Raw genomic sequence first — 26,501 nt, forward strand, 5'->3', positions numbered from 1 at the left:
GACGACGTGGAGGCGTGAACCGTCCGACGCGAAGCGGAGGACGGTTGCCTCCGCGAAGTCCATTAATTCCTGATAATGGACACCTCGAAGGGCATTATCCCGCTTATACCACGGTCACTTACCAACGGTGACCAAATTAAGACCATTAATTTATATTTTCATGCGTTTTACAATCTGAATATAACGTTTTCCACAAAACATACATTTGTTTCCCTGGTTACGCCTGAGGGTCCGACTAATACCCGGAACCACCATTACACGACCGTTGGGTTCTCATGCAACGGAAACGTTGTTCACTCCTCCAGTAATTAGGACGGACCATAGCTACGACTTTAGAACGGGAGGTAGTGGGAGGTATTATAGTCCGCTGAGCTTTGTTTTGTTTCCCGTTGCTATGGTTACTACTATTTTAGAGACGATACGCCAGCTAGCGCATTAATTGAGAACGGTAAACAGACAATTTGACGGAACTACTTGTCCAGGTGTCCGTATATCAGGAGTTAATGCACACCCTGCATCCAATCAGAATCGAGAATTCCAATACGCCTCCACGTCGTCCATTAATTCCTGATAATGGACACCTCGTCGGGCATTATCCCTTACATATAGAGAGAGATACGAAACATATCGTATATAGGTTTTAGTTTCCATTTACGTTCTGGAGAAGGGCGTGGTCGAGGAGAGCACTGAGGCGGCACGTTGCTACGTCATCACGTCATCGTCACGTCCTCGCAACGACCTGCAGACGGAATCCTTGTCGGAGCAAAAACAGAAACTGCTATATTAGTATATACAGTAGACGTTTAGATATATTAGTATCTAAATTAACTGTGTGGACCATCAGTCTCTTTGCTATGTCCTCTATGTCTCTGTCTACATTAACCCACCCCGCCATGTCCTCATCGTTGTGATCTCCTCCTAAAGATCTCCTTCCTGAAGCTCACCGTCCTGTTGGGTATCTCCTGGTATGCTAACTCCACCTTACCGTCTTCATATTATACTGTTGAAGTACTTATTGGTATAGTATTACTGCATCGAGGTACCGTGCCTCGGTTACCTCCCCAACTCAGAGTTGATCATGTTAATGGTTTAGAAGTCCTCCTTTTTTAACTCAGAGCTAACGGAGGCTAGCAGGCTACATATATATAACCTATCGATAAGAGCTCAATCATATTGATTGACGTATTATTTCATATGCTTTTAGATGGTATCCAGTAGAAGGTTTGATGTGTTCTCTGTCGCCATCGGTTCTTCCTTCTGCTGATTTTTAAAGTTGTTAAATTAACATCACATTGATTATAAATATAAGGCAATACGTCATCATTCAAATTCACATTTCACATATTCACTGGGAATGATCTGCAATGATCCAACCGATTGCATAAAGAAATGTACTTTATATAGGTCTGTTGATATTGCCTGCATCCTACTGGAATGTTCAGTTTATACCCCTTAATACCCTAAACCCACAACTCTATCTATACCTTACACTTCAATACCTATCTCTATGCAATACACCTCATTACACCTCATTACCCATCTCCATACCTTAAACCTCACTACATATCTCTCTACACCTCATTAGCTATCTCTATACCCTATACCTCATTACTTATTTCTATACCATAACAATCTGACCCATTACTTAGTCTTATACCCTAACCCTGTATACCCCATAATTGATCTCTAAACCCTGACCCCTACTACTAATCCTTAAAATTTACTAAAATAAAAAAATCAACCCTGACCCCATTTCTTACCCTAACCCTAAAGCTAACCCTATAAGTGGCTGTAACCCTATAAATAACCCTAATCCTAAAGCAAACCCTATAAGTAGCTGTGACCCTATAAATAACCCTAATCCTAAAGCTAACCCTATAAGTAGCTGTAACCCTATAAATAACCCTAATCCTAAAGCTAACCCTATAAGTAGCCCTAATCCTAAAACTACGCTATAGGTAGCCTTAACCCTTAAGATAACCCTATAAGTAACCGTAACCCTATATAAAGCCCTAACCCTAAAGCTACCCCTATAAATAGTCCTAATCCTAACCCTGTTTGTAACGCTAACCCTTCTTCCTAACCTATTTTGTACCCATTACCCTCTCTATCTATCTACCCTAAAGATATCCATGTTATGCATGGAAAATGCACCAGGATTGTGCCCTAGAGTTTCTGGCTGTTGTTCTGTGTGGCCTGTTGTTATTCTCTTTCTCTTTTATTTCCTGTTGCTTAGTGCTCTCTGGGGACTCTCTTACTGTACTGCTGCTGGTTCAGATCCAACAGGGTTGAGTCCACTGCACACAGTTCCTTGTCCAGAACGTCTGCCTCAGAGTCAGCTAATCAGGACAAGGGGACTCTAACCTGTCTGTTTCTAACCTGTCTAATGTCTCTCTAACCTGTCTGTCTCTCTAACCCTCTAGTAGAGCGTGTCCTTGTGAGGGATCATCAGTCTGTCAATGAGGAACTACCGGCTCATCTTCTGCCACAACCTGAAGCAGCCATAGACCGTCTCTGAGGAGCTCTGGACTACAGTTACAAGGTACGCACGAGTGTACGCACGAGTGTACGCACGCATACACACGGGCATACGCGCGCACACTCACGCACGCACATGTGCGAATTGGCGCGCACACACGTGCGCATATACGCACACACTCAAGCGCACGCACACGCATACGCACGCGCATACACATGCATGCACACACACAGTTCCTCAATTATATAATGTCATTCTGACATGAACAGGAGGAGTTACCCCACGTGACCACCTGATGGCAGCATTGAGTCTCTGAGTCCACGTTAAAGGTCTCATGGTATGAAAATCTCACTTTATGAGGTTTTCTAACATAAATATGAGTTCCCCTAGCCTGCCTATGGTCCCCCAGTGGCTAAAACTTGCGTTCGGTGTAAAACGAGCACTAGGTGTTCTGCTCGCCTTTGAAGAAAACGGAGGCTCAAGCGCGCTGATTTGGAATGTGGTCGCATATGTCGTCATAAAAGATCTAAGCTCCTCCCCTTTCTCTGCCTTGCCCGCCCAGAGAATTTGGCCCGCCAATGAGACACGACGTGCGAGTGTTTGCTGTCGGTTCTTTGACGTCTCTTGACGAGACTGTAGTGGGGGTTATCTCAGCCATGGTTGAGAAGGAATTGGGGGAAAGGAACTTTGGCTTTGACTCCCTGAAGTACATGAACTGCGACATGCCGCCGGTTGCCACGAGGCACCACCGCCGCGAAGCACCGCAGCCGGCAGCAGGCAGCGGGCAGCCGGCAGCAGGCAGCGTGCGGTTCAGTCTACTTCAGATTGATGTGGAAGTGGAAGAACCAGAGACGTCGGAGAACCCGACAAAGTCGTTTGTGTTTCATAATATCGTCTGGAGGCGCACACAGCTTTTAGCCGTGATAATATGTATTATATGTAGGGGTGTAACGGTACACGTATTTGTTCTGAACCGTCACGGTACAGGCACTTCGGAGCAGTTAAAGAGGTGTACCGCGGTACGTAAATGTGGCGTACATAGCGGGCAACGATCGTCGAATAGTCGAATAGTTGGAGTCACGTAGAATATCGAATAATGAATGTGACTATCGCTATTTATTACCCGGCTCTTCTCATTGCTGTTGAACGCTCCGTTGACTTGCATGGGCCTTCGCAACTTCCGGTGGACATCAACGTCTTTGGCGGACTATTTCTCTGCTGATCAACACTACGAATGCTGGTTACAAATAAATTGTTAAAAGACACACCGTGTGAAGTTATATTTTTGAAGTGTCTAGTTCACCGTCATGCAGGATGTGTTCAGTAAAATAAATAAATAATTAAAGAAATAAACAGCGACACACCCCCACCCTCCTCCTTGACCCGCATCGCTCCTCCTCATTTGCATTATAGCTACAGACACCAAAACAGCGCGTGTGGGGGAAGCTCAATGTAAGACTGGCTCGGAGTGGCTGTAACTCTGTGCACCACGGCTGAATTTCGGGAACGTGAATACTGTATTAGTGGCCCACTAATACCTATATTATAGCATCCATAAATTAGCATGTCATGGGACCATTTAAGAAAGCTATTTATTAACAGTGAAAGTAGGTAGATGAATAGTTTGGTCAGTGTTTACTAGGGGTGTAGTGGTACACGGAAGTCACGGTTCGGTTCATACCTCGGTTCAGACATCACAGTTTGGTACGAGTTCGGTACAATGAAGGGAATAGAAAAAACAAAAATGCAGAAGGCAATTATTTTGTATTGTCTCAGGTTGTACCACCTAGTGTCATACAGTCTCTCCCCTGAGCTAGCTGCAACAGTCTGAACTGTGTGTCATCTAAGATGTAAACAGTAAACAATAAGTACCCCACATCATCTCCAGACTCCAATCCTTGACTTGTAAACAAAATTGGAAAAATCTGTTATAAAACTGAAAATGCAGCATGTCTTATTTATGAAAGTGCAAAGTACACAGAATTACAGCCACTACGAGTCAATCCCACAATGAGCTTTCCACAAACGTGCTGTTTTTTAGAGGCGGTTCAAGGTGGAGGGTGGGGGTGTGGCCCTGAGCAGCTTCCGGCCACGGTACCATGCTAACCCTAACCCCGTGTTCTTTAAATATTGTAGAACACTCCGGGTGCTCCGGCGGGAGTCCTTGGGCTCTATATCTAAATAATATCTTATTATGCATAGATATCTGTATCATATAACTATTATCACGGCCAAAAGCTGTGTGCGCTTCCAGACGATATTATGAATCTCAAACGACTGCGTCGGGTTCTCCGTCGCTCTCGTTCTTCCACTTCCACATCAATCTGAAGTAGACTGAACCGCGACATGGCGGAGATATGGATTGTTGCCCGCGGTTGTCCAATCAGGGCTGCAGTTTAGTTGCCCCTGAATAACTCTCATGTCTAACATTACTTCCGCATTACATTAATTAATTTGCACGCCAGTTTTATTTAATTTTATACCGTGTATTCTCTGTGTAAATCCATACACCGAACTGTGACGTCCGTCCGTACCCATTCGGTTCAATACGAATACATGTGTCGTTACACCGCTAGTGTTTAATAAAGTCTATTTACTGGCCGTAAGGGTTTGGGTTAGGCTAGGGTAGGCCAGGGTTAGGCTCCACTGTTCCACTAAACACTGTTCCAATGCACACTGTTTCACTGTACACTGTTCCAATGTAAACTGTTCCACTGCACACTGTTCCAATGTACACTGTTCCAATGTACACTGTTCCACTGTACACTGTTCCACTGCACACTGTTGCACTGCACACTGTTCCACTGCACACTGTTCCACTGCACACTGTTCCACTGCACACTGTTCCACTGTTCCACTGTACACTGTTCCACTGTTCCACTTTACACTGTTCCAATGTACACTGTTCCACTGCACACTGTTCCACTGTACACTGTTCCACTTTACACTATTCCACTTTACACTGTTCCACTGTACACTGTTCCACTGTTCCACTGTACACTGTTCCATACACTGTTCCACTGTACACTGTTCCACTGTTCCACTGTTCCACTTTACACTGTTCCACTGCACAGTGTTCCACTGTTCCAGTGTTCCACTGTTCCACTGCCGAGGGGCTCAGAGGTCTGAGTGTTCTTTGTCTCCAGACGTCTCCTTAGGGTTGGGGTGGTGAGGAGGAGGAGGAGGACACCATGAGAAAGAGTGTGTCTTGGTTGCCAGGCAGCGAGGGCGTTAGGTCATCCACCCAGGTGTTTGGGGTGGCCCTGGAGGAAGTCACGCACACGCGAACGTCGTGTGGACAAGATGTCCCCCTGCTGGTGCATCACATCGTGCAGTACATCGAGGACCACGGTAGAACCAACCCCAACCCCCTAACCCCCAAACCCCTCATATAGGACCTGGGGTAAAACCCAACTCTTACCCCCTATCCCTTAGCTCCCTAACCCCAACCAATTTAGGCAATCCCATTTATACCCCTTACCCCTTCCCCTTACCCCTTCAAAACAAGGGGGAGGGGTAAGGGGAAGGGGTAAGGGGTAGAAATGGGTTTGGGCCTTACCCTAACCCCCCTAACCTTAACACTTACCCCACAAAGGACCACTGTAAAACCCAACCCCTACCCCCTTACCCCAAACCCCTAACCCAAACCCCCCAACCCCCTAACTCTAACCCCCCCAACCCCCTAACCCTAACCGCCCCATTGATGTGTGTGTACAGGTGTGTATTGATATGTGTTTTTATCTGTGTATGTGCAGGTGGTTATTTAATGTGTGTACAGGTGTGCAACATGTATTGATGTTTGTACAGGTGTGTGTGCAGGTGTGTATGTATTGATGTTTGTACAGGTGTGTGTGTACTGAGTGTCTGTCTCCCCCTCAGGGCGTCTGGACCTGGAGGGCCTGTTCCTGGTCAATGGTAACGCAGAGCGTGTGGATTGGCTGCGGCAGCGCTATGACAGCGGTGAAGGGGTGGAGCTTGAGGAGGAGGCGGATCTGGCGGCGGCCGTCAGTCTGCTGAGACTCTTCCTGCAGGAGTTACCTGAGCCACTGGTCGCCATAGAGATACAGACGCACCTGCTCAGCCTCCACCAAGGTACCTGTCTGTCTCTATACATGTCTGTCTGTAACCCCATAAAGATGGACTCACTTGCTACTCCTCTACCAAGGTACCTGTCTGTCCACCTGTCTGTCTCTCTACGTGTCCCCCTGACTCTACGTGTCCCCCTGGCTTTAGCTATCTCCAGCTCTAGCTGTCTGTCTGGCTCTAGCTGTCTCTGGCTCTAGCTGGCTCTGGCTCTAGCTGTCTGGCTGACTCTTGGCTGTCCGTCTGTCTCTAGCTGTCTGGCTGACTCTAGTTGTCTGTCTGGCTCTAGCTGTCTGGCTGACCCTTGGCTGTCTGTCTGGCTCTAGCTGTCTCCGGCTGACTCTTGGCTGTCTGTCTTGCTCTAGCTGTCTGTCTGACTCTTCCAATGCCTGAATTGTGGTTTCAGGTCAGGCAGCTGGTTGTTTACATGTGTTCTGTTTGTTAACGTATTATTATTATTATATATTATAGATAATTATTATACATGATCAGATAACTTGAGAGCCCGGTCACCGTTATGGCATGTGAACCTGATTTTACTGTTTCAGACTACAGCAGTGAGTCTTGTTTCAGACTACAGCAGTGAGTCTTGTTTCAGACTACAGCAGTGAATCTTGTTTCAGACTACAGCAGTGAGTCTTGTTTCAGACTACAGCAGTGAGACTTGTTTCAGACTACAGCAGTGAGTCTTGTTTCAGACTACAGCAGTAAGTCTTGTTTCAGACTACAGCAGTGAGTCTTGTTTCAGACTACAGCAGTGAGTCTTGTTTCAGACTACAGCAGTGAGTCTTGTTTCAGACTACAGCAGTGGGGCGTGTTTGTTTCAGACTACAGCAGTGGGGCGTGTTTGTTTCAGACTACAGCAGTGGGGCGTGATTGTTTCAGACTACAGCAGTGGGGCCTGTTTGTTTCAGACTACAGCAGTGGGGCCTATTTGTTTCAGACTACAGCAGTGAGGAGGAGGTCTTCCGCCACATGAAGTTCCTCCTCCAGCAGCTCCCCCAGCTGAGCTACGGACTCCTCCGCTTCCTGCTCCGCTTCCTGGGCCGCGTGGCGTCGGTGCAGCGGGAAGCCTGGCCCCCCGGGGCCCTGGCCACCGTCTTTGGCCCCGACATCTTCCAGTAAGACCACTAGTCCCCGTGTAGGACCAGTAAGACCATTAAGCCCAGTAGGACCACTAGTCCCGATGTAGGACCAGTAAGACCATTAAGACCAGTAGGACCACTTGTCCTAGTGTAAGACCAGTAAGACCATTAGACCCAGAGTAGGACCAGTAAGACCATTAAAGGCAGTGTAGGACCAGTAAGACCATCAGTCCCAGAGTAGGACCAGTAAGACCATCAGTCCAAGAGTAGGACCAGTTAGACAATTTTTCCCAGTGTGATGACCAGTTCAACCATTAGTCCCAGTGTTGGGACCAGTTAAACCATTAGTCCCAGTGTGATGACCAGTTAAACCATTAGTCCAAGTGTGATGACCAGTTAAACCATTAGTCCCAGTGTGATGACCAGTTAAACCATTAGTCCCAGTGTGACGACCAGTTAAACCATTAGTCCCAGTGTGATGACCAGTCAAACCATTAGTCCCAGTGTTGGGACCAGTCAAACCATTAGTCCCAGTGGGATGACCAGTTAAACCATTACTCTCAGTGTTGGGACCAGTCAAACCATTAGTCCCAGTGTGTCCCCTGCTGTGTTCCCAGTCTGTGGACGGGGGGGGAGGACCCCCGGGGCCAGGAGGCGCTCAGCCGGGTGGTGACGGACCTGCTGCAGCACCAGGACGGCCTGTTCGACTCGGACGACGACGACGACCTCTCCTCCACCAACGACCACAGCTCCACCAACGAGCAGGTAGGGGCCAGCCCCGAGGACAGGAGCAGGACAGGAGCAGGACAGGAGGAGGACAGGAGGAGGAGGACAGGAGGAGGAGAGGAGGAGGAGGAGGAGAGGAGGAGGACAGGAGCAGGAGGAGAGGAGGAGGACAGGAGGAGGACAGGAGCAGGACAAGAGGAGGAGGAGGACAGGAGGAGGACAGGAGGAGGACAGGAGCAGGAGAGGAGGAGGACAGGAGGAGGAGGAGCAGGACAGGAGGAGGTCAGGAGGAGGAGGAGCAGAGGGAGGACAGGAGCAGGACAGGAGGAGGAGGACAGGAAGAGGAGCAGAGGGAGGACAGGAGGAGGAGCAGGAGGAGGACAGGAGGACAGGAGGAGGAGCAGAGGGAGGACAGGAGGAGGACAGGAGGAGGACAGGAGGAGGACAGGAGGAGGAGGAGGAGGAGGAGGAGGACAGGAGGACAGGAGGACAGGAGGAGGAGAGGACAGGAGGAGCTAGTAAACAGGAGGAGCCGTTCCTTTGGAACGGCACACACAATCCTTCATTGTGTGTGTGTGTGTGTGTGTGTGTGTGTGTGTGTGTGTGTGTGTGTGTGTGTGTGTGTGTGTGTGTGTGTGTGTGTGTGTGTGTGTGTGTGTGTGTGTGTGTGTGTGTGTGTGTGTGTGTGTGTGTGTGTGTGTGTGTGTGTGTGTAGGAGGATGATAGACTTGATGCTCAGGGGGAGGAGCTTCCTCGGGACCCTGAGGAGATGTTCCACAGTGGAGAGAGGTACACACGCACCAATCTAACCAGGCTGCCTCCCATTGGTCCGTCCACGACCCTGACCTCCTCTAACTGACCCTAACCCTGACTAAAACCCTAACCCCAACCTCCTCTCACTGGACCTGACCCCTGACCCTAACCCTGACTGTCGAGGCAGCGGTTGGGTTAAGCTTCTTGGTCACTTGTAGTAGACTGATGGACATAACGAAGGTGCTGAAGTATTATAAAGTTGGTTTTGGTCGTAACCTTGGAGATAACAGGCCCCTCTTCCTGCTTTCCCCTCACCTGGACGTCTTGTTACCCAGGGCCCACGGTTGCTATGGCGATGAAGAAGATGGTCCCTGTGCTGCTGATGGGGAAACCCTGCTGGTCCAGGTATATATTTACATTATAGTACTATATATACTAATACATAATACTATACTACTGACCACATGCTGGTCCAGGTATAGATACATTATATCTATATTATAGTATGCACAAGTATATAGTATATATTCTACTTCAATCTATAAATGTGCAAAGGATCCTCATGATCTGCTCCAGTCTGCTTTGCAAGACAGAATGAAAAATTGAGACATTAAAGTGTATTTTTCACATTTATTAAAGGTGCCATGACATGCTATTTTATGGATGCTTTAATATAGGTATTAGTGGGCCACTAACACAGTATTCAAAGACGTTCCCGAAATTCAACCGTGGTGCCGAGTTACAGCCACTCCGAGCCAGTCGCACATTGAGCTTCTCCCAAATGCGCTGTTTTGGTGTCTGTAGCTATAATGCAAATGAGGAGGAGGAGCGAGGCGGGTCAAGGAGGAGGGTGGGGTTGTGGCCCTGAGCAGCTTGCAGCCACGGTACCATGCGCTCTGTTTACAGTGGATGTATCGCAATGGCGAGGCGCACACAGCCTTTAGCCGTGTTCTGTAAATATTCTAGAACACACGGGAGTCCTGGAGCTCTATATCTAAATATGATCATATAGCCTACATCAGTGGTTTTCAAACTGTGGGGCGCGCCCCCCCTGGGGGGCGCCAGAGTTCTTCAGGGGGGGGCGCGATGTGAGAAAAAAATAAACCCGAAGAAAACCCTGAAAGACGATGATTCAAATCATCAGTCGTACTTCAACTGTAGAAGTAACATAACTCAATCAATTTTCAACCGTTTATCTTCGTGCAAACCATTTAACAAATCTACACACTTGTATCTTCAATAATATCGAAACAGAATTTCGATATCATTTAAAATGTCTTCAGAATCACAGTTTTAGTTTCATACTGCTTAGTTTTCAGCTGTTTTCATTGAAGACGTCAGCCCATTCTGATACACCTACTTCTAGACATCGTAACTCATTCCCTTTTCAACCGTTTACCATCGTTCAAACCATTAAACAAATCTACACACTTGTATCTTCAATACTATCTAAACGGAATTTTGATAGCATTTATACTTTTTTCAGAATCACAGTTTTAGTTTCAAACCGGCGTCGTTTTCAGTTGGTTATAATAATTGAGGTCACCATAGCAACGCCGGTAAACAAACCCCGCCGAATAGTCGAATCTCTGGACTGAAAAGGCAGATCTGATTCGACGAAAATTCAGAGTCGGGGACCCTGAATGAATCTGTAAACTGGCAGTTTACACCGATTAAGATGTTCAAATGTATTTTAAAAAGGTTAAGCTAAAACATGCTTAGATAAAGTTGTTACATTTTGTTGTTTAAAAACGCAAAAAGATGTAATGTTTCAGAAATATGTTTAAAAAATATGTTAAAAAATTTGTTTCAAATGTTTCAAAAATATGTTCCAAATGTTTTAAAATTATGATCGGAGATGTTTGAAATGTGTAAAATAATTAAAATAGCTTTCAAAACACAGGTATTTAGAAAAAAAAATTGGGGGGGGGGGGGGGGGGCTCAGCTGAATTTTTTTCTCTGAGGGGGGGCTCACTCTCTCACACTTTGAAAACCCCTGGCCTACATAGATATCTATATCGTATAATATATATTATCACGGCCAAAAGCTTTGTGCGCCTCCAGGCGATATTATGAATCACAAACGACTTTGTCGGGTTCTGCGACGTCTCTGGTTCTTCCACTTTCACATCAATCTGAAGTAGACTGAACCGCGCTCTGCCCCCTGCCGGCTGCCCGCTGCCGGGCGGTGGTGCTTTGAGGCGGTGGTGCCTCGCGGCAACCGGCGGCATGTCGCAGTTCATGTACTTCAGGGAGTCAAAGCCAAAGTTCCTTTCCCCCAATTCCTTCTCAACCATGGCTGAGATAACCCCCACTACAGTCTCGTTGTGGAAATACAAGAGACGTCAAAAAACCGACAAACACTTGCGTTACAGTGTATGTATTCACACACACACACACACATGTGGGGCTCGCACGGCCGTGTCTCATTGGCAGGCCAAGTCTCTGGGCAGGCCAGGCAGAGTAAGAGGAGAAGCTTACTGCAGTGGGACGACATAAGAAACTACATTCCAAATCAGCGCGCTTGAGCCTCCGTTTTTTTCAAAGGCGAGCAGAACACCTAGTGCTCGTTTTACACTGAACACAAGTTTTAGCCACTGGGGGACCATAGGCAGGCTAGGGGAACTCATATTTATGTTAGAAAACCTCATAAAGTGAGATTTTCATACCATGTCACCTTTTAGTTTTAAAGAATTTATCCATGCTTAGATGGAATTGTTGCAACTGTTGCAAATGTTGATATTGCAAAAGCAATATCACATATTGCTTAAGTAACAAAAATAAAAGTCTCTATAAAAAAAGTGTGTGTGTGTGTGTGTGTGTGTGTGTGTGTGTGTGTGTGTGTGTGTGTGTGTGTGTGTGTGTGTGTGTGTGTGTGTGTGTGTGTGTGTGTGTGTGTGTGTGTGTGTGTGTGTGTGTGTGTGTGTGAATAGCTGGTGTGGAGATAATGACGTGGTGTAGGATCAAGATCATACCGGTGATAATGTGACTAGCCTAATTCTAGTCCCTGCCCCCAAACAATAACAGGAATCCCCTGAAATAAAGGTTACCGTTCAATTAATAAATCAATGACTAAGTGGGCCATAAATAATAATACTAATAATGATGAAATATTAGTTAAAACGTTGATATAGATCGCTGCATTACCTTCCCCAGGAGGACAGGGGTTTTGGCACCTCCCTAGAGGACAACGGCAGTATGGACACGCGCCTTCAAGAGGCCAACATCAGGTAATGATGAGGATTTATGTTATCAATTTCCTTATATGTCCTCCAGGCAATGATAACGGTGACGATGATGATGGTAGCACATCCTCATTTAGGTCAGGTTGGATCGCTAACAACAGACCAAGTGGGAATTGGTTAAATAACATCTGGCAAAATGTTCGCTCAAATAGTAATTTCTGTTTATTATATATTGGTTCGTGTCAATATTATGTTTATTAAAGGTTGGGTATGGAATTTGCTTTTTTGGCCATTTTTGCAAAATTACTTGAAATCCTTATCATAACCCGCTTACAGCCACTGAGTTAGAAGTACTGACATGAAAATTAAACAAGTCAATCATCAGTGGAACGGGCAGGGCTCGAAAAACTCCAGCCAATCATTTGGATTGCCACCTCGTTGCATTGGACAGTAAGTACGTCAATCAACGGTCGTACTGCACTCCCCCTCCCCCGCGCCCCGCGCGCGACCCCTTCGTGCAGTACTCGTGACCCAGAGCTCGTGACCCATAGCAAGCTCCTGTTTGTTGTTATCCTGCGGTAGCTACTGGAACTAGTTAATCCACATTTGGACCTAGCAGTAAAAGACAATTTCCATGGCAGACAAGACGCCACCATCCCCACCACCACCACCACCACCAGCAAAGAGAAGGAAAACTCTTTTTCAAAGAGTAATTGATAATAAAAACGCTGAAAGAGAAAAACTGAAATCAAGAATAATCCTAGGCGCTGCTTTCGAACGTTGGTGGCCACTGAAGGACGAGAAGGGTCTAAAAACCGATGCTTGTGTGGCGGTTGACCTAGTTTCAAAGTTTATACCGTTTATACTCGGTAATACCGGTGTTGAGACGAGTGTATTACTCGTTGTGAAAATGTCCACACCGCAGCAACCCTAGTGAAAACCAGGACTTCCAATACAATTATATGAAACAAACATACATTTTCTAAAAATAGTAATGATTTATGTGACCGTTTAATGTTTATAACATCTGGTGCAACCATAGCCGCGAGAACGTATTCTCAGCAGGGGGTGCTGGAAAAAACATTGATAAAAAAAGATATATAGCAGCGCAGCTCAATTACACCAGTGCATGCGCGCACAGTTGAAAATCGATCGTTGTGTTAACTTCCTTCACACCATGGTTCACATCCAGCCAGTGGCGGGCCGTACTATTAGGCAAACCAGGCATTTGCCTGGAGCCCCGGGCCCCATAGAAGGTTTTTGGGGCCCCCAATTTTATTTTATTTTTTTTATTTTTTTTTACCTTTATTTTTCCCGATAAAACATTAAGAACAGTTTCTTATTTACAATATTGATCTGGTCAAGAGGGCCCCAATGCATATATTTTGTCCCCATATTTATTATTTTTATAAAAATCTCTTCACAATAGTAGCATGGGAATGTCTAATTATTACTCATGTTTTGACGATCTTTCCGTTTGCACCCCCCTTCAGTCTGCACTACATGGACTATTCCATGTTACGCGCATCACGCTCATCATGCGTATGCGGAAATTATGTCAAATTCAAAACAGTAAGCGGTAAGAGAGAGAGAGAGAAATCGAGTGAGACATAAATCGAGTGAAACATGAAGCGATCGTAGGAAAGCGGGTCACATAAAAAGAAAGACCAAAGGCAGGACTTTCTTTCAAAGCTGCCAAAGCTATCCAGCTGTTTTACAGCCACCGCAGTGGCAGCGGGACCGTCGGCGGATCAAGAGCAGCCGTCAACGTCGTTTGCTGTCACGTTACTGCTCCTTTCATTCCAAGTGGCTCTGGCTCAGCCAGCAGCGATGCTAATGACGTGTGTCAACAAACTGACGGAGATGATGCACAACTGGTAGTGAATATTTCTCACTCTCCTTCTTCCACTTTGGTTATTGAAATGTATGACAATAACAATAACAATGACTGCGAGACACATATTCCTGTGGATGACCCAGCACTCTGGCCCAAGCTGCTGTGTCTTGGGCAGGTGCACACATATTCTTGTGGATGACCCAGCACTCTGGCCCAAGGGCCGCAGATTCACAAAAGCATACTATTACATAGTAATGAAAAATGGTGAGAGGGTGAACAGGTCTTGGTTAGTCTACAGTGAAAGTGCAGACCGTGTTTTTTGCTTTTGTTGTTGCCTTTCTGGAAAACAAAAACAACTGAGTGAGGAAGGATTTAAAGACTAGAATAACCTTGCAATGCATCTAATCAACCATGAAAGGTCTGAAGAGCACAGGAAATATAGTGATAGCTGGACGCAGCTATCAGTGGGTTTCCAGTAGTGGTTTCCAGTAGCTCACAGCAGATAGCTGCTGTGAGCTACTGGAAACCCTCAGGTAAATGAGGACTTATGGTTAACAGTCAGTGTAATGTGTCAACATAACTAATCTTATTGTTTTGTATGTTATTCTCAATTTGTAAATAGATAATTAACATTTTCATGAAAGAAGGATAGTGACTTTTGTTCATCCCTTGTATGGAGTATCTCATTATGCGATATAAGGTACTGAGACCGGTAGATGCAGGGGCCCCCAAATGACTGTTCGCCTGGAGCCCCCAAAGGGCTAAGTTCGCCACTGCATCCAGCTGCTCACAGAACAAGTTTAGCGCACCACCGCTACCCTCACACTTTTTCATATAACCTTTTTTCAGCACTAGGTCATATGAGCATTAAATAAATGCTGCGTCTCAAAATGCCTTGGACAGCAGCGAGGATGACTCGCTTTGCCACGGGCCGAAACAGTTCGGAGCGACCACAGCCAGAGCGAACACAGCGGGGCAGAGGAGTGTCCGGAATAGTCTTTGGTGTACACATCAGTACGGCCTATTTTCACTACTGTTTAGTGGCAATGCAGTGTTTTATTCTATGCCTTTTTATTTTCGTATATTATTTCAATGAATACAATTTATTTATTAATAAAAACAAGATCTGGCCTTCAAATCTTTTTTCCAAATATAGGTCGTCTTACAATGGGGTTTGTGTTTATATTCGGACCAATACGGTACAGCGGGCGCTCACATGACGTTAAGCATTTCCTGGTGCATAATGTGACGCTTCAGAACCTAAAATCCCGTTTCTCCCCGTTGACGCGACAACACATAACCAGCGTTTTCAGAAATCTCCACTTTGGCCGGAGTTTTTAGAAATGATCGTTTTCTGTGATAAGACAGGGCCTCGGACAGGGGGTGTTGCAGCACCCCCAAAACCCCTACCTCCCGTGGTACTGGGTGCAACTTACAGCTGAATGTAGTGCCATGTTGTTAAACGAAAACCTACGCTAGCCTGGCTCGCTCTCGCGCATCTCTGTTCGCGCTCGTGCATGATTGCGCGTCCAGGTACTTGGAATGGGTGGAGTCAGAGTCAGCGTTGAAGGAGAGGGGGTAGGACCATTTGAGTTGTGTATTTTCAAAATCTGCTGGCGTTTCGCAAATCGCATACCCAACCTTTAATTATGTTATTATGCAATTATCATAGTTATGCATTATATTGTATTACCGGTAGTTAATATGATGGTTATAATATATTATTTTTTCATATTTTAGTTCAATATTATTAGTTAGTTATATTCATTATTCAATCATTCATATATATTATATTTAGTAAATAGTGGTGTGTGATGGGAGGAGTGATAGTATTGGAAGAAGTATTGCTTGGTTCCGTATTGTACTCATGAGTAGGAGTGATGGTATTCGTAGAAGTATTGAATAGTGCAGTATTGTACCCATGAGTAGGAGTGATGATTTTCGTAGTATTGCTTAGTGCAGTATTGTACTCATGAGTAGGAGTGATGGTATTCGTATTATTGCTTAGTGCCGTATTGTACTAGTTTCTATACTTTAAGTAATGAGTTTGATTCTGTGTGCAGTCGGGGCGGCCCGGGCTTTGAACAGATGGACCATAGCAGCACCATCGACCTGGTAAGATGAGGACCACTAAGCACCTTGTCAGGATTCATTTTGAATTACATTTTAAGGCTGTATTTTTTTAATATTTTCTATGATTTTGTTTATTTTTGATACTATTTTATATTTATTTGATAGGTATTTTATTTATCTATGTAAAACAAGCTGTTCTCATGGGGAACGGCCTATTTTTTATATAAAACAAGCTGTTCTCATGGGGAACGGTCTATTTTTTAATATAAAACAAGCTGTTCTCATGTGGAACACTATTTTCTATATAGAACAAGCTGTTATCATGAGGAACAGTCTATTATTTATATTGAACAGGCTGTTCACATAGAGTATATGTGGATCCATTTGATTATAAATTACCTGAAACTTGAATTCATTAGAGAGTTTAAAGAGGCGTGTCCCTCCCTGCCGTCCGTCTCCCAGAGCCCCTCCCCCTGCAACCAGAGCTCCTCCCACTGTGACCAGAACGCCAACAGGAGAGACCTTGACCCATGTGGACCAGAAGGAGGCCACTCCAAACTACAGCTTTTCCCCGGCAGCGGGCTGGAAGGTAAATGAGACCTTTATGATATAGAGACATGAGACATGAGACCTTTACGATATAGAGGAGACATGAGACCTTTACGATATAGAGGAGACATGAGACCTTTATGATATAGAGACATGAGACCTTTATTATATAGAGACATGAGACCTTTACGATATAGAGACATGAGACCTTTACGATATAGAGACATGAGACCTTTATGATATAGAGACATGAGCCCTTTATGATATAGAGACATGAGACCTTTATGATATAGAGGAGACATGAGACCTTTATGATCTAGAGGAGACATGAGAACTTTATAATATAGGTAGTGGTACATGAGACCTTTATTATATAGAGACATGAGACCTTTATGATATAGAGGAGACATGAGTCCTTTATGATATAGAGGAGACATGAGACCTTCATGATATAGAGACACGAGAACTTTATGATACAGTCCTTTATGATATAGGGGAGACATGAGACCTTTATGATATAGGGGAGACATGAGACCTTTATGATATAGCGGAGACATGACACCTTTATGATATAGAGGAGACATGAACCCTTTATGATATAGAGACATGAGACCTTTATGTTATAGAGGAGACATGAGACCTTTATGATATAGGGGAGACATGAGACCTTTATAATATAGTGACATGAGAACTTTATGATATAGAGGAGACATGAGATCTTTATGATATAGCGGAGACATGAGATCTTTGTGATATAGAAACATGATACCTTTATGATATAGAAACATGATACCTTTATGATATAGAAACATGATACCTTTATGATATAGATATATGAGACCTTTATGATATAGGGGAGGCATGAGACCTTTGTGATATAGTCCTTTATAAAATAGGGAGTGTGTGTATATCCGACCTAAGTGACATGAATACATGAATGTCCTTCATGCGCACCTCTCTCCAGATCCGGTGCCGGCCTATCAGAGGTGGCAGGAGGATGGTGGGGGAGGGGAGGCCCAGCTCTCCCCCCTGGCCAGTCGTATGCTCCCCATACCGTCGCCCTCCCTGGACGGGGAGGAGTCCTGCTCCTCCTCCTCCTCCTCCCACCACCACCTGCTGGCCAAGCGCTTCCTGGACTTCGGGGCCCACAGCACCCGACGCTTCCTGATGCACGAGCCCGACCTGTTCCACCCCTCCAGGAGCCACAGGTCAGCACCTAGCACCTAGCACAGCACCTAGCACAGCACCTAGCACACCAACTAGCACAGCACATAGCACCTAGCACAGCACCTAGCACACTACCTACCACCTAGCACACCACCTAGCACATAGCATAGCACCTAGCACTCCACCTAGCATAGCACCTAGCACACCACCTAGCACCTAGCACACCACCTAGCACAGCACCTAGCACAGCACCTAGCACCTAGCACAGCACATAGCACACCACCTAGCACACCACCTAGCACAGCAACTAGCACACCACCTAGCACAGCAACTAGCACACCACCTAGCACAGCAACTAGCACACCACCTAGCACAGCACCTAACACACCACCTAGCACCTAGCACAGCACATAGCACCTAACACAGCAACTAGCACACCACCTAGCACAGCACCTAGCACACCCAACGCCTAGCACAGCGCCTAGCATACCCGACACATTGCAAAGAGCATCATTAGCAGCACCTAGCGTATAGCAGAATTAGCACAGCATGTGTTCTGCCTGCAGGCCGCGGCGTGCGTCCTTTAGCTCCAAGGAGGCGCTCCGGGCCAGCGACGCCAGCGCCCACCAGCTCTCCAAGAAGCTACAGCACCTGAAGAAGAAGATGAAGCAGTTTGAAGAGCAGTTTGAAAGGGAGAGGAATTACAAGGTAGTCCCGCCCCCGTCTCCTCGCACACTGATGTCCTGATACTGGGATTAAACCATTACGATGTTTAGTACCCACTAACCCTAACCCAACTGTCACTCATATGTTTAGAACCCATTAACCCTAACTCAACTGTCCCCCATATCTTTAGAACCCACTAACCCTCTAACCCTAAGCCAACTGTCCACCATATGTTTGGAACCCAACAACCTTAACTGTAACCCAATAACATTATCGATAAGTAAATGTTACCTCATCCTAGCTGGTAACTGGTATAAGGGGAACAAACCACCTCTTTGGCCAATAGAGGCGACCTGGCCTCAGTCAAACGTCAAACCTTCCTTTTGTGGTTGATGCTCTATATTGTACACAGTGTTTGATGCTCTGTAATGTACATGGTGGTTGATGCTCTATAATGGACACGGTGGTTGATGCTCTATAATGTACATGGTGGTTGATGCTCTATAATGTACACAGTAGTTGATGCTCTATAATGTACATGGTGGTTGATGCTCTATAATGTACACAGTGGTTGATGCTCTATGATGGACACGGTGGTTGATGCTCTATAATGGACACGGTGGTTGATGCTCTATAATGGACACGGTGTGTGATGCTCTATAATGTACACGGTGGTTGCTAACCTGACCTTTTGTCCTCCTTCCAGCCTTCTCATGGAGATAAGGCAGCAAACCCAAAAGTCCTCAAGTGGATGACAGACCTGACCAAACTCCGCAGGCAGATTAAAGGTAAACACACCAGGTTGACACACCTGGTTACAGGTCGACACACCTGGTTACAGGTCGACACACCTGGTTACAGGTCGACACACCTGGTTACAGGTCGACGCACCTGGTTACAGGTCGACGCACCTGGTTACAGGTCGACGCACCTGGTTACAGGTCGACGCACCTGGTTACAGGTCGACGCACCTGGTAGACACACCAGGTAGAGACACCTGGCTCCAAGTAGACAAACCTGGTAGAAACAACTGGTTGCAGGTAGACACACCTGGTTACAGGTAAACACACCCGGTAGACACACTGGTTCCAGGTGATTGATCCCACACCGTGTCCTGCCAGATGCCAGACACCGTGCTGAGAGTGAAGGCCACAACCGTCCCCGGAGCAACACTCTGCCCAAGAGCTTTGGGTCCACGCTGGAGCAGGACACCGCGGCCGAGGGGAAGGGCCACCGGCCCACCAGAGAGGAGACCCTGGAGCTGGTCCAGTGGCGGCTGAGGGGGAGGAAGCAGGACGAAGGCTGGCCCGACGACATCAAGGTGGGAGCAGGGTTCAGGTGGGGTGGACGTATGCTAGGGTGGAGGTCCCGGAGGAAGGTCTAGATTAGGTGGATGTTGGTAGGGGGTGGTGTCGGGGTTGGTAGGGTGGTGTAGGGGGGTGGTGTCATGGTTGGTAGGGTGGAGTAGGTTGGTAGGGTGGTGTCATGGTTGGTAGGGTGGAGGAGGGTGTGGTAGGGTGGAGTAGGGTAGTGTTGGGGTTGGTAGGGTGGAGTAGGGCGGTGTATCATGGTTGGTAGGATGGAGTAGGGGGGTGGTGTCATGGTGGGTAGGGTGGTGTCGGGTTGGTAGGGTGGAGTAGGGTGTGGCTGTGACAATGTGATGTTTGTAGAAAATGACGAAGGAGCAGCTGAGCTGTGAGAAGACGGCTCTGCAGAAGAACCTGCTGCACTATGAAGGCCTGCACGGACGGCCTGTGAGTACTGCAATACTACCTAGTACTATGATTAACACTGCACTATGAAGGCCTGCACGGACGGCCTGTGAGTACTGCAATACTACCTAGTACTATGATTAACACTGCACTATGAAGGCCTGCACGGACGGCCTGTGAGTACTGCAATACTACCTAGTACTATGATTAACACTGCACTATGAAGGCCTGCACGGACGGCCTGTGAGTACTGCAATACTACCTAGTACTATGATTAACACTGCACTATGAAGGCCTGCACGGACGGCCTGTGAGTACTGCAATACTACCTAGTACTATGATTAACACTGCACTATGAAGGCCTGCACGGACGGCCTGTGAGTACTGCAATACTACCTAGTACTATGATTGATTAACACTGCACTATGAAGGCCTGCACGGACGGCCTGTGAGTACTGCAATTCTACCTAGTACTACCTAGTACTAGGAGTAACACTGCACTATGAGGGCCTGCATGGACAACCTGTGAGTACTACCTAGTAATACCTAATAGGGCCCGACCGATATTGATTTTTGAGTGCCGATGCCGATTATTTTAGAGAAAAATTACGATTACGATTTCATCGGCCGATTAAAAACAAAACAAAAAAAAAGAATATAAAACGTAGTTTTTGATACAGAACCTTTGAGTGTTTTAGAATACATTTACAGTCAAAAATTAGTGTAATGTAAAATAAATAAATAACTCCCAATGTTCTGCGCTCGTGAGCAGTGACTAATACGTGCGTGCTGAGCAGTATGGTCTCACCGTTAGAGTCTACAGTATAACAAATTAACATGGCCTGGGACCTAAAGAAAAACAGGCACAACTTGCTCAAACAACGCGTCTTGTGTACATTGGTGAGGTGAGCGCGCAGCTGCCTGAGCGAGCGTGCTTTCATGTTGTACGGTAAAATTCAATCTCCTCTTTTTTACTCCAGCTAAAGTTGTTGGTTAGCAAGGCAAGTAGGAGCGCAATCTGCAGGATACTAAGCGCAATAAAATGTAAAAAAAATAATAATAATAATAATCGGTTGTAATCTGCGTCTTTTTGGCAGATGTTGATTATTTTCAAAAAGGCTATAATCGGCCGATTAAATCGGCAGGCCGATGAATCGGTCGGGCCCTAATACCTAATACTACTTAGTACTACAATACTACCTAGTACTAGAATACTACCTAGAACTACGATTAACAAGTACTACAGTGTAGTAATTGTTGTGGTAAGTACTACAAGTAGGGATGGGCCGATAGTCGATTCTATCGACCTTTGACAATAGATGGATTCTATCGGCGATCGTCTCAAGTTGCCGATCAAAAGGCGATAATTTTTTTATTAATTAATAAAAGTTATTTATTTTTTTTGGAAAAACTGGGCACAACATTTGCTAGGACTATTGCAGACTGTAGAACCAATCGAAAGAAAACCTAATTTGGATTCAAAGGAACAAAATAATCAAAAACAAAAGCCGACATATCGGCTGGTTGACGTCTTTAGGTTCACCTTTCTCATTGGCTTCAATCCAAAAAACTTCCATATGGGCGAAATTGCTGTCTTCTTACTAACTAAGATAGCCTCCCCTTTGTGCAACATGTGCTGTGCCATGTGTCATCATGACAGCGCCGCCGGAACCGACGCATTGAAACTTAAATCAGCGGAGGCTCACGCTGGTCCAAGGGGTAGATCATCCGTATCGTTTTTAAGAAAAAAATTGAAAAATATAACCGCAATTTTATAATGTGATCAATTATTATAAATAATTATTATTATAAAGTTGCGCCCCCCCCCCTCAAAAGTATCGCGATCGCTAGGGGGCGCTATCGGACAATGGAAGCTTGTAGATGATTGCCCAACCCTAACTACAATACTACTTTACTACCTGGATTAATACTGTACTGCTACTAGTACTAAATACTAGTATTCTAGTACTAGGATTAAGGATTAGGATTACCCTGCTGCACTATGATGGCCTTTAAATACGACCGCTGTACGACTATCTTGGGATTTTTCTATGTCAATGGAACCAGAAGCACTACTAAACTTCACCTGTTAGGAGGAGGGTCTTCAGGTTAGGAGGAGGGTCTTCAGTTTAGGAGGAGGGTCTTCAGGTTAGGAGGAGGGTCTTCAGGTTAGGAGGGGGGTCTTCAGGTTAGGAGGAGGGTCTTCAGGTTAGGAGGAGGGTCTTCAGGTTAGGAGGAGGGTCTTCAGGTTAGGAGGAGGGTCTTCAAGTTAGGAGGAGGGTCTTCAGGTTAGGAGGAGGGTCTTCAGGTTAGGAGGAGGGTCTTCAGGTTAGGAGGGGGTCTTCGGGTTAGATGGGGGGTCTTCAGGTTAGATGGGGGATCTTCAGGTTAGGAGGGGGGTCTTCAGGTTAGGAGGAGGGACTTCAGGTTAGGAGGAGGGACTTCAGGTTAGGAGGAGGGACTTCAGGTTAGGAGGAGGGTCTTCAGGTTAGGAGGAGGGTCTTCAGGTTAGGAGGAGGGACTTAAGGTTAGGAGGAGGGTCTTCAGGTTAGGAGGAGGGTCTTCAGGTTAGGCGGAGGGTCTTCAGGGCTGTCTGTCTATATACTGCCTCTCTCTCACCGCTCCTCTATGTCTCTCTGCCTGTCTCTCTCTCGCCGCCCCTCCCTGTCTTTCTCCCAGGTTTCCAAGTCTGAGCGTTCGGTGGTGAAGCCGTTGTACGATCGCTACATTCTGGTGAAACAGATGCTAACCAGAGCTAGCCTCGTACCGCTTACAGTAAGTAGAACAATGCCTGCTATAATACTTCTTTAATCATAATACTATCGCCTCTTATAGTATTATGCTACTGTTTTAAAAGGATTAAGGTTGTTTTCAAAAGATAAATCCACCACCACACACTTAAATTGAATTCTAATTTGGATTCAAATGTAATTATCAATTCAGGTATCGCCCTCCAGTAAGAGGCGGGGCCAAACTCTACAGCCAATCATTGAAGGAGAAACGGCTCATTTCTGTGAGCTCAAGGACGGTGCGGAGGAGGAAGGAGAGAGGAGAGAAGGCGAGACACCCTGCTCACAGATCATCATGACCCTTGACCCCACCCCCTTAACTGACAGGCCAATCCAAGGAGACAACTCGTGTGATGACCAGAGTGATCGGCCAATTATTGACAGGAACAAAATGGAGGAGGAGTCTGGAAAGACGGACCACCGGCTGTCTGCCCACTCCTCCAGCATGTGAGTAAATATACTAATGCTACTAATATACTACATATATACTACTGATACATACCACTAATATATACTACTAATATACCGGCTGTCAGCCCACTCCTCCACCATGTCAGTACATATACTAATACTACTAATGTACTGCTATATACCACTAATATACAACTAATATACTACGTATATACTACTAATAAACTACTATATATACTACTAATATACCGGCTGTCAGCCCACTCCTCCACCATGTCAGTACATATACTAATACTACTAATGCACTACTAATATACTACTATATAAACTACTAATTGCTACTATCTATAATACTATCTATTATAATATACTTCTGTATATACTACAAATGTACTAAACACAATTCACTACTATACATAACACTATACTATATATTTAATGTGATATGTATTCTGTACTATATGTACTATATATTATATAATGTACTTTATATGATATTTAATATTTTAAATATCCAGAGTTGGTGACCTAGCTACGGAAGGTTATATTGTTTAATATATATATAATATTTAATGTGATATGAATGTATTATGTCCAGAGTTGGTGGAGCAGCTATGGAAGGTTATATTGTTTAATATATATATAATATTGAATGGGATATGAATGTATTATGTCCAGAGTTGGTGGAGCAGCTATGGAAGGTTATATTGTTTAATATATATATAATATTGAATGGGATATTAATGTATTAAGTCCAGAGTTGGTGACCTAGCTGTGAAAGGTTATATTGTTGAATATATATATAATATTTAATGTGATATGAATGTATTAAGTCCAGAGTTGGTGGAGCAGCTATGGAAGGCTCGATCAGAGAAGAAGAGGCTTCGGTCGACCATTAAAGAGTTTGAGGAGGATTTCTACCAACACCACGGCAGGTAATTAAACACTGGATCTATACTTCCTACTAAATGTATACAACAAAACACTTGATATGGCGAGAAGGTTATAATTCTATCATATCAATTGAACCGTGTGTGGGCGGCCACTAACGATTGTCACCTTGGTAACTGAAACCGATTTTAAAAAACCATGAGCAAAGCATTTTCTATCAAATCGATCAATATATATATAAAGATATATATCTACATCTCTCAATAAATCCCCCTAAAGGGCGGACAGGGATGCCTGTTCAGGTACGGAGTTGTGGAGGCAACAGGAAGTAGAATGAGGTGACAGGAAGTGACTTTGTTGCAGGCGGGTGCAGAAGGAGGAGCGGGCCGCCCTATTGGACGAGTACCGAGAATACAAGAGGATCAAGGCAAAGCTCCGCCTCCTGGAGGTCCTCATCAGTAAACAAGACTCCTCCAAATCCATATAGCCCCGCCCCCTGGACTAGCCCTGCCCCTGGACCCCTGCCAATAATCCAGCCGGAGCCTCCACTAGCCCCTCCCCTGGGACTTGCCCCGCCCCCGGGACGAGAGCCGCCATTTGTCATTCGTTTTTTTTAAACGGTGTGATGTAGATAAGATGATGTTGAACGAAATTGCTCAACCACTGATCCTAACATGTTAATATAACATGTTAATATAACTGTTGATATTCCTACGAGCACTACTAGCTATCCATGTATATACAAGTATTTTATATTAGTAGATGTACGTGTATATGTATACGTATGTATATGTACATACATGTATACATGTATGTTTGTATGTACATATACAAATGTATGTATTTATATATATATGTGTATGAATATATATATGTGCGTAGTTATATATGTGTGTAAATATTTATGTATAAACACAGGAAGGAAGTTATCCCTGAAATGTTTAAATTATTCCACATTCAAACGTTTGTTCCATTGTATCTGTCGCTTCATTTGTACTTTTCTACCTTTTAATTTGACTAAGCAGAATCGACCAATACAATGCGTAACATAACTAGCATTACACATACAAGCCTACCAGTTAATTTAGCTGCAGTAGGCTGCAGCCAGTTAGCTGTGATGGCTATGTTTGTCCACTTTATCAGAGTTTTCTGTGCGGTAGTAATTAATGAGTTCAGATGTGTAATTAGCCTGCATTACGTAACATAGCACCTACTCAATAGTATGAGGAACATTTATATTATTGGTGAATAATAAGCAATAATATGAAAAATCACTTTAATATGCCTCTAAATAAACCTGTATGTGAAGGCTTTTGAGAATCTGATTGATTTGGTTCACACACGCACACCTAACCCTATCCAACACACCCCTACCCCTTCACCCTTACCTCCATCCCCTAACCAACACACCCCTAAATGTGTGGGTATAGTAGTATTATCTAGCAGTACCGTATAGTAATATTATCTAGTAGTACAGTATAGTATTAATTATATAGTAGTATTATCTAGGGCTAGGGTTAGTATTTGTGTTATCTAGGGTTAGGGAATTATTAGCGAGCCCAAGACAAATTTTTCTCGTGGGACAATAAAGTTGAACCTTGACCTTGCCTTGAGTACAGTATAGTATTATCTAGCAATACAGTATATTATTATCTCGGGTTAGGGTCAGTATTAGTATTATCTCGGGTTAGGGAAGTAGTAATAGTATTACAACTATTCCCAATGACGGAAAAACCAACACAGCCGAAGCATCCACACTTTATTGTTTTACACTTAAAGAAAGTTAAACAGAAACACTAAAACTCGGAATACATTTATCATCCTATACTAGACGAGCTAATAACAAAAATAAACAGTATTTCCAAAGGCTTTATATGTTGAAGTCTTATTTAAAATGAGAGCAATGCACATTAAGTAAAGAAAATATGTTTAAATATACTGAATATATATTCTGAAATCTATATCTATAGAAATATAAACATTAGAGACATTTCACAATATATTGAGGAAACAGCTACCATGAAACATAAGCATGAGTTTATTGAAATAGTGAAGAGAATAGGATATGCTAAGCATGCGTTTCAACAAGTTGTTA

At 44.9% G+C, this 26,501-nt stretch overlaps 1 protein-coding gene across 4 annotated transcripts; it reads left to right on the top strand.

Annotated features, from left to right (window-relative positions):
- fam13b (family with sequence similarity 13 member B) lies at positions 1-26,266 on the top strand. Of its 4 annotated transcripts, none has more exons than XM_056600087.1 (20): positions 1-965; positions 2,424-2,542; positions 5,626-5,830; positions 6,359-6,571; positions 7,506-7,683; positions 8,265-8,412; positions 9,089-9,162; positions 9,462-9,531; positions 12,283-12,356; positions 16,212-16,263; positions 16,684-16,810; positions 17,735-17,978; positions 18,504-18,645; positions 19,310-19,391; positions 19,725-19,924; positions 20,274-20,357; positions 22,995-23,090; positions 23,259-23,551; positions 24,349-24,450; positions 24,770-26,266. In XM_056600087.1, the coding sequence occupies exons 3-20, from the start codon at positions 5,671-5,673 to the stop codon at positions 24,891-24,893; spliced, it is 2,463 nt and encodes an 820-aa protein (XP_056456062.1). In that variant the 5' UTR covers positions 1-965; positions 2,424-2,542; positions 5,626-5,670; the 3' UTR covers positions 24,894-26,266. The 4 variants fall into 4 exon arrangements, with proteins under 4 accessions (XP_056456062.1, XP_056456063.1, XP_056456064.1 ...); XM_056600088.1 differs by having other exon boundaries at positions 2,427-2,542; XM_056600089.1 differs by lacking the exons at positions 24,349-24,450; positions 24,770-26,266 and adding an exon at positions 24,109-24,249.
- The last annotated feature ends 235 nt before the right edge of the window (positions 26,267-26,501 follow it).

The sequence above is a fragment of the Gadus chalcogrammus genome, chromosome 10 (genome assembly GCF_026213295.1).
Source record: "Gadus chalcogrammus isolate NIFS_2021 chromosome 10, NIFS_Gcha_1.0, whole genome shotgun sequence".
Classification (NCBI taxonomy): Eukaryota; Metazoa; Chordata; class Actinopteri; order Gadiformes; family Gadidae; genus Gadus; species Gadus chalcogrammus.

Excerpts from the sequence above, each read along its gene's own strand:
- fam13b (XM_056600087.1), top strand. The coding sequence starts at position 5,671 with ATGAGAAAGAGTGTGTCTTGGTTGCCAGGCAGCGAGGGCGTTAGGTCA. Across the intron at positions 5,831-6,358 it reads GCAGTACATCGAGGACCACG|GGCGTCTGGACCTGGAGGGC; the intron begins GTAGAACCAACC and ends TCTCCCCCTCAG. Across the intron at positions 23,552-24,348 it reads TCTGCCCACTCCTCCAGCAT|TCCAGAGTTGGTGGAGCAGC; the intron begins GTGAGTAAATAT and ends GAATGTATTAAG.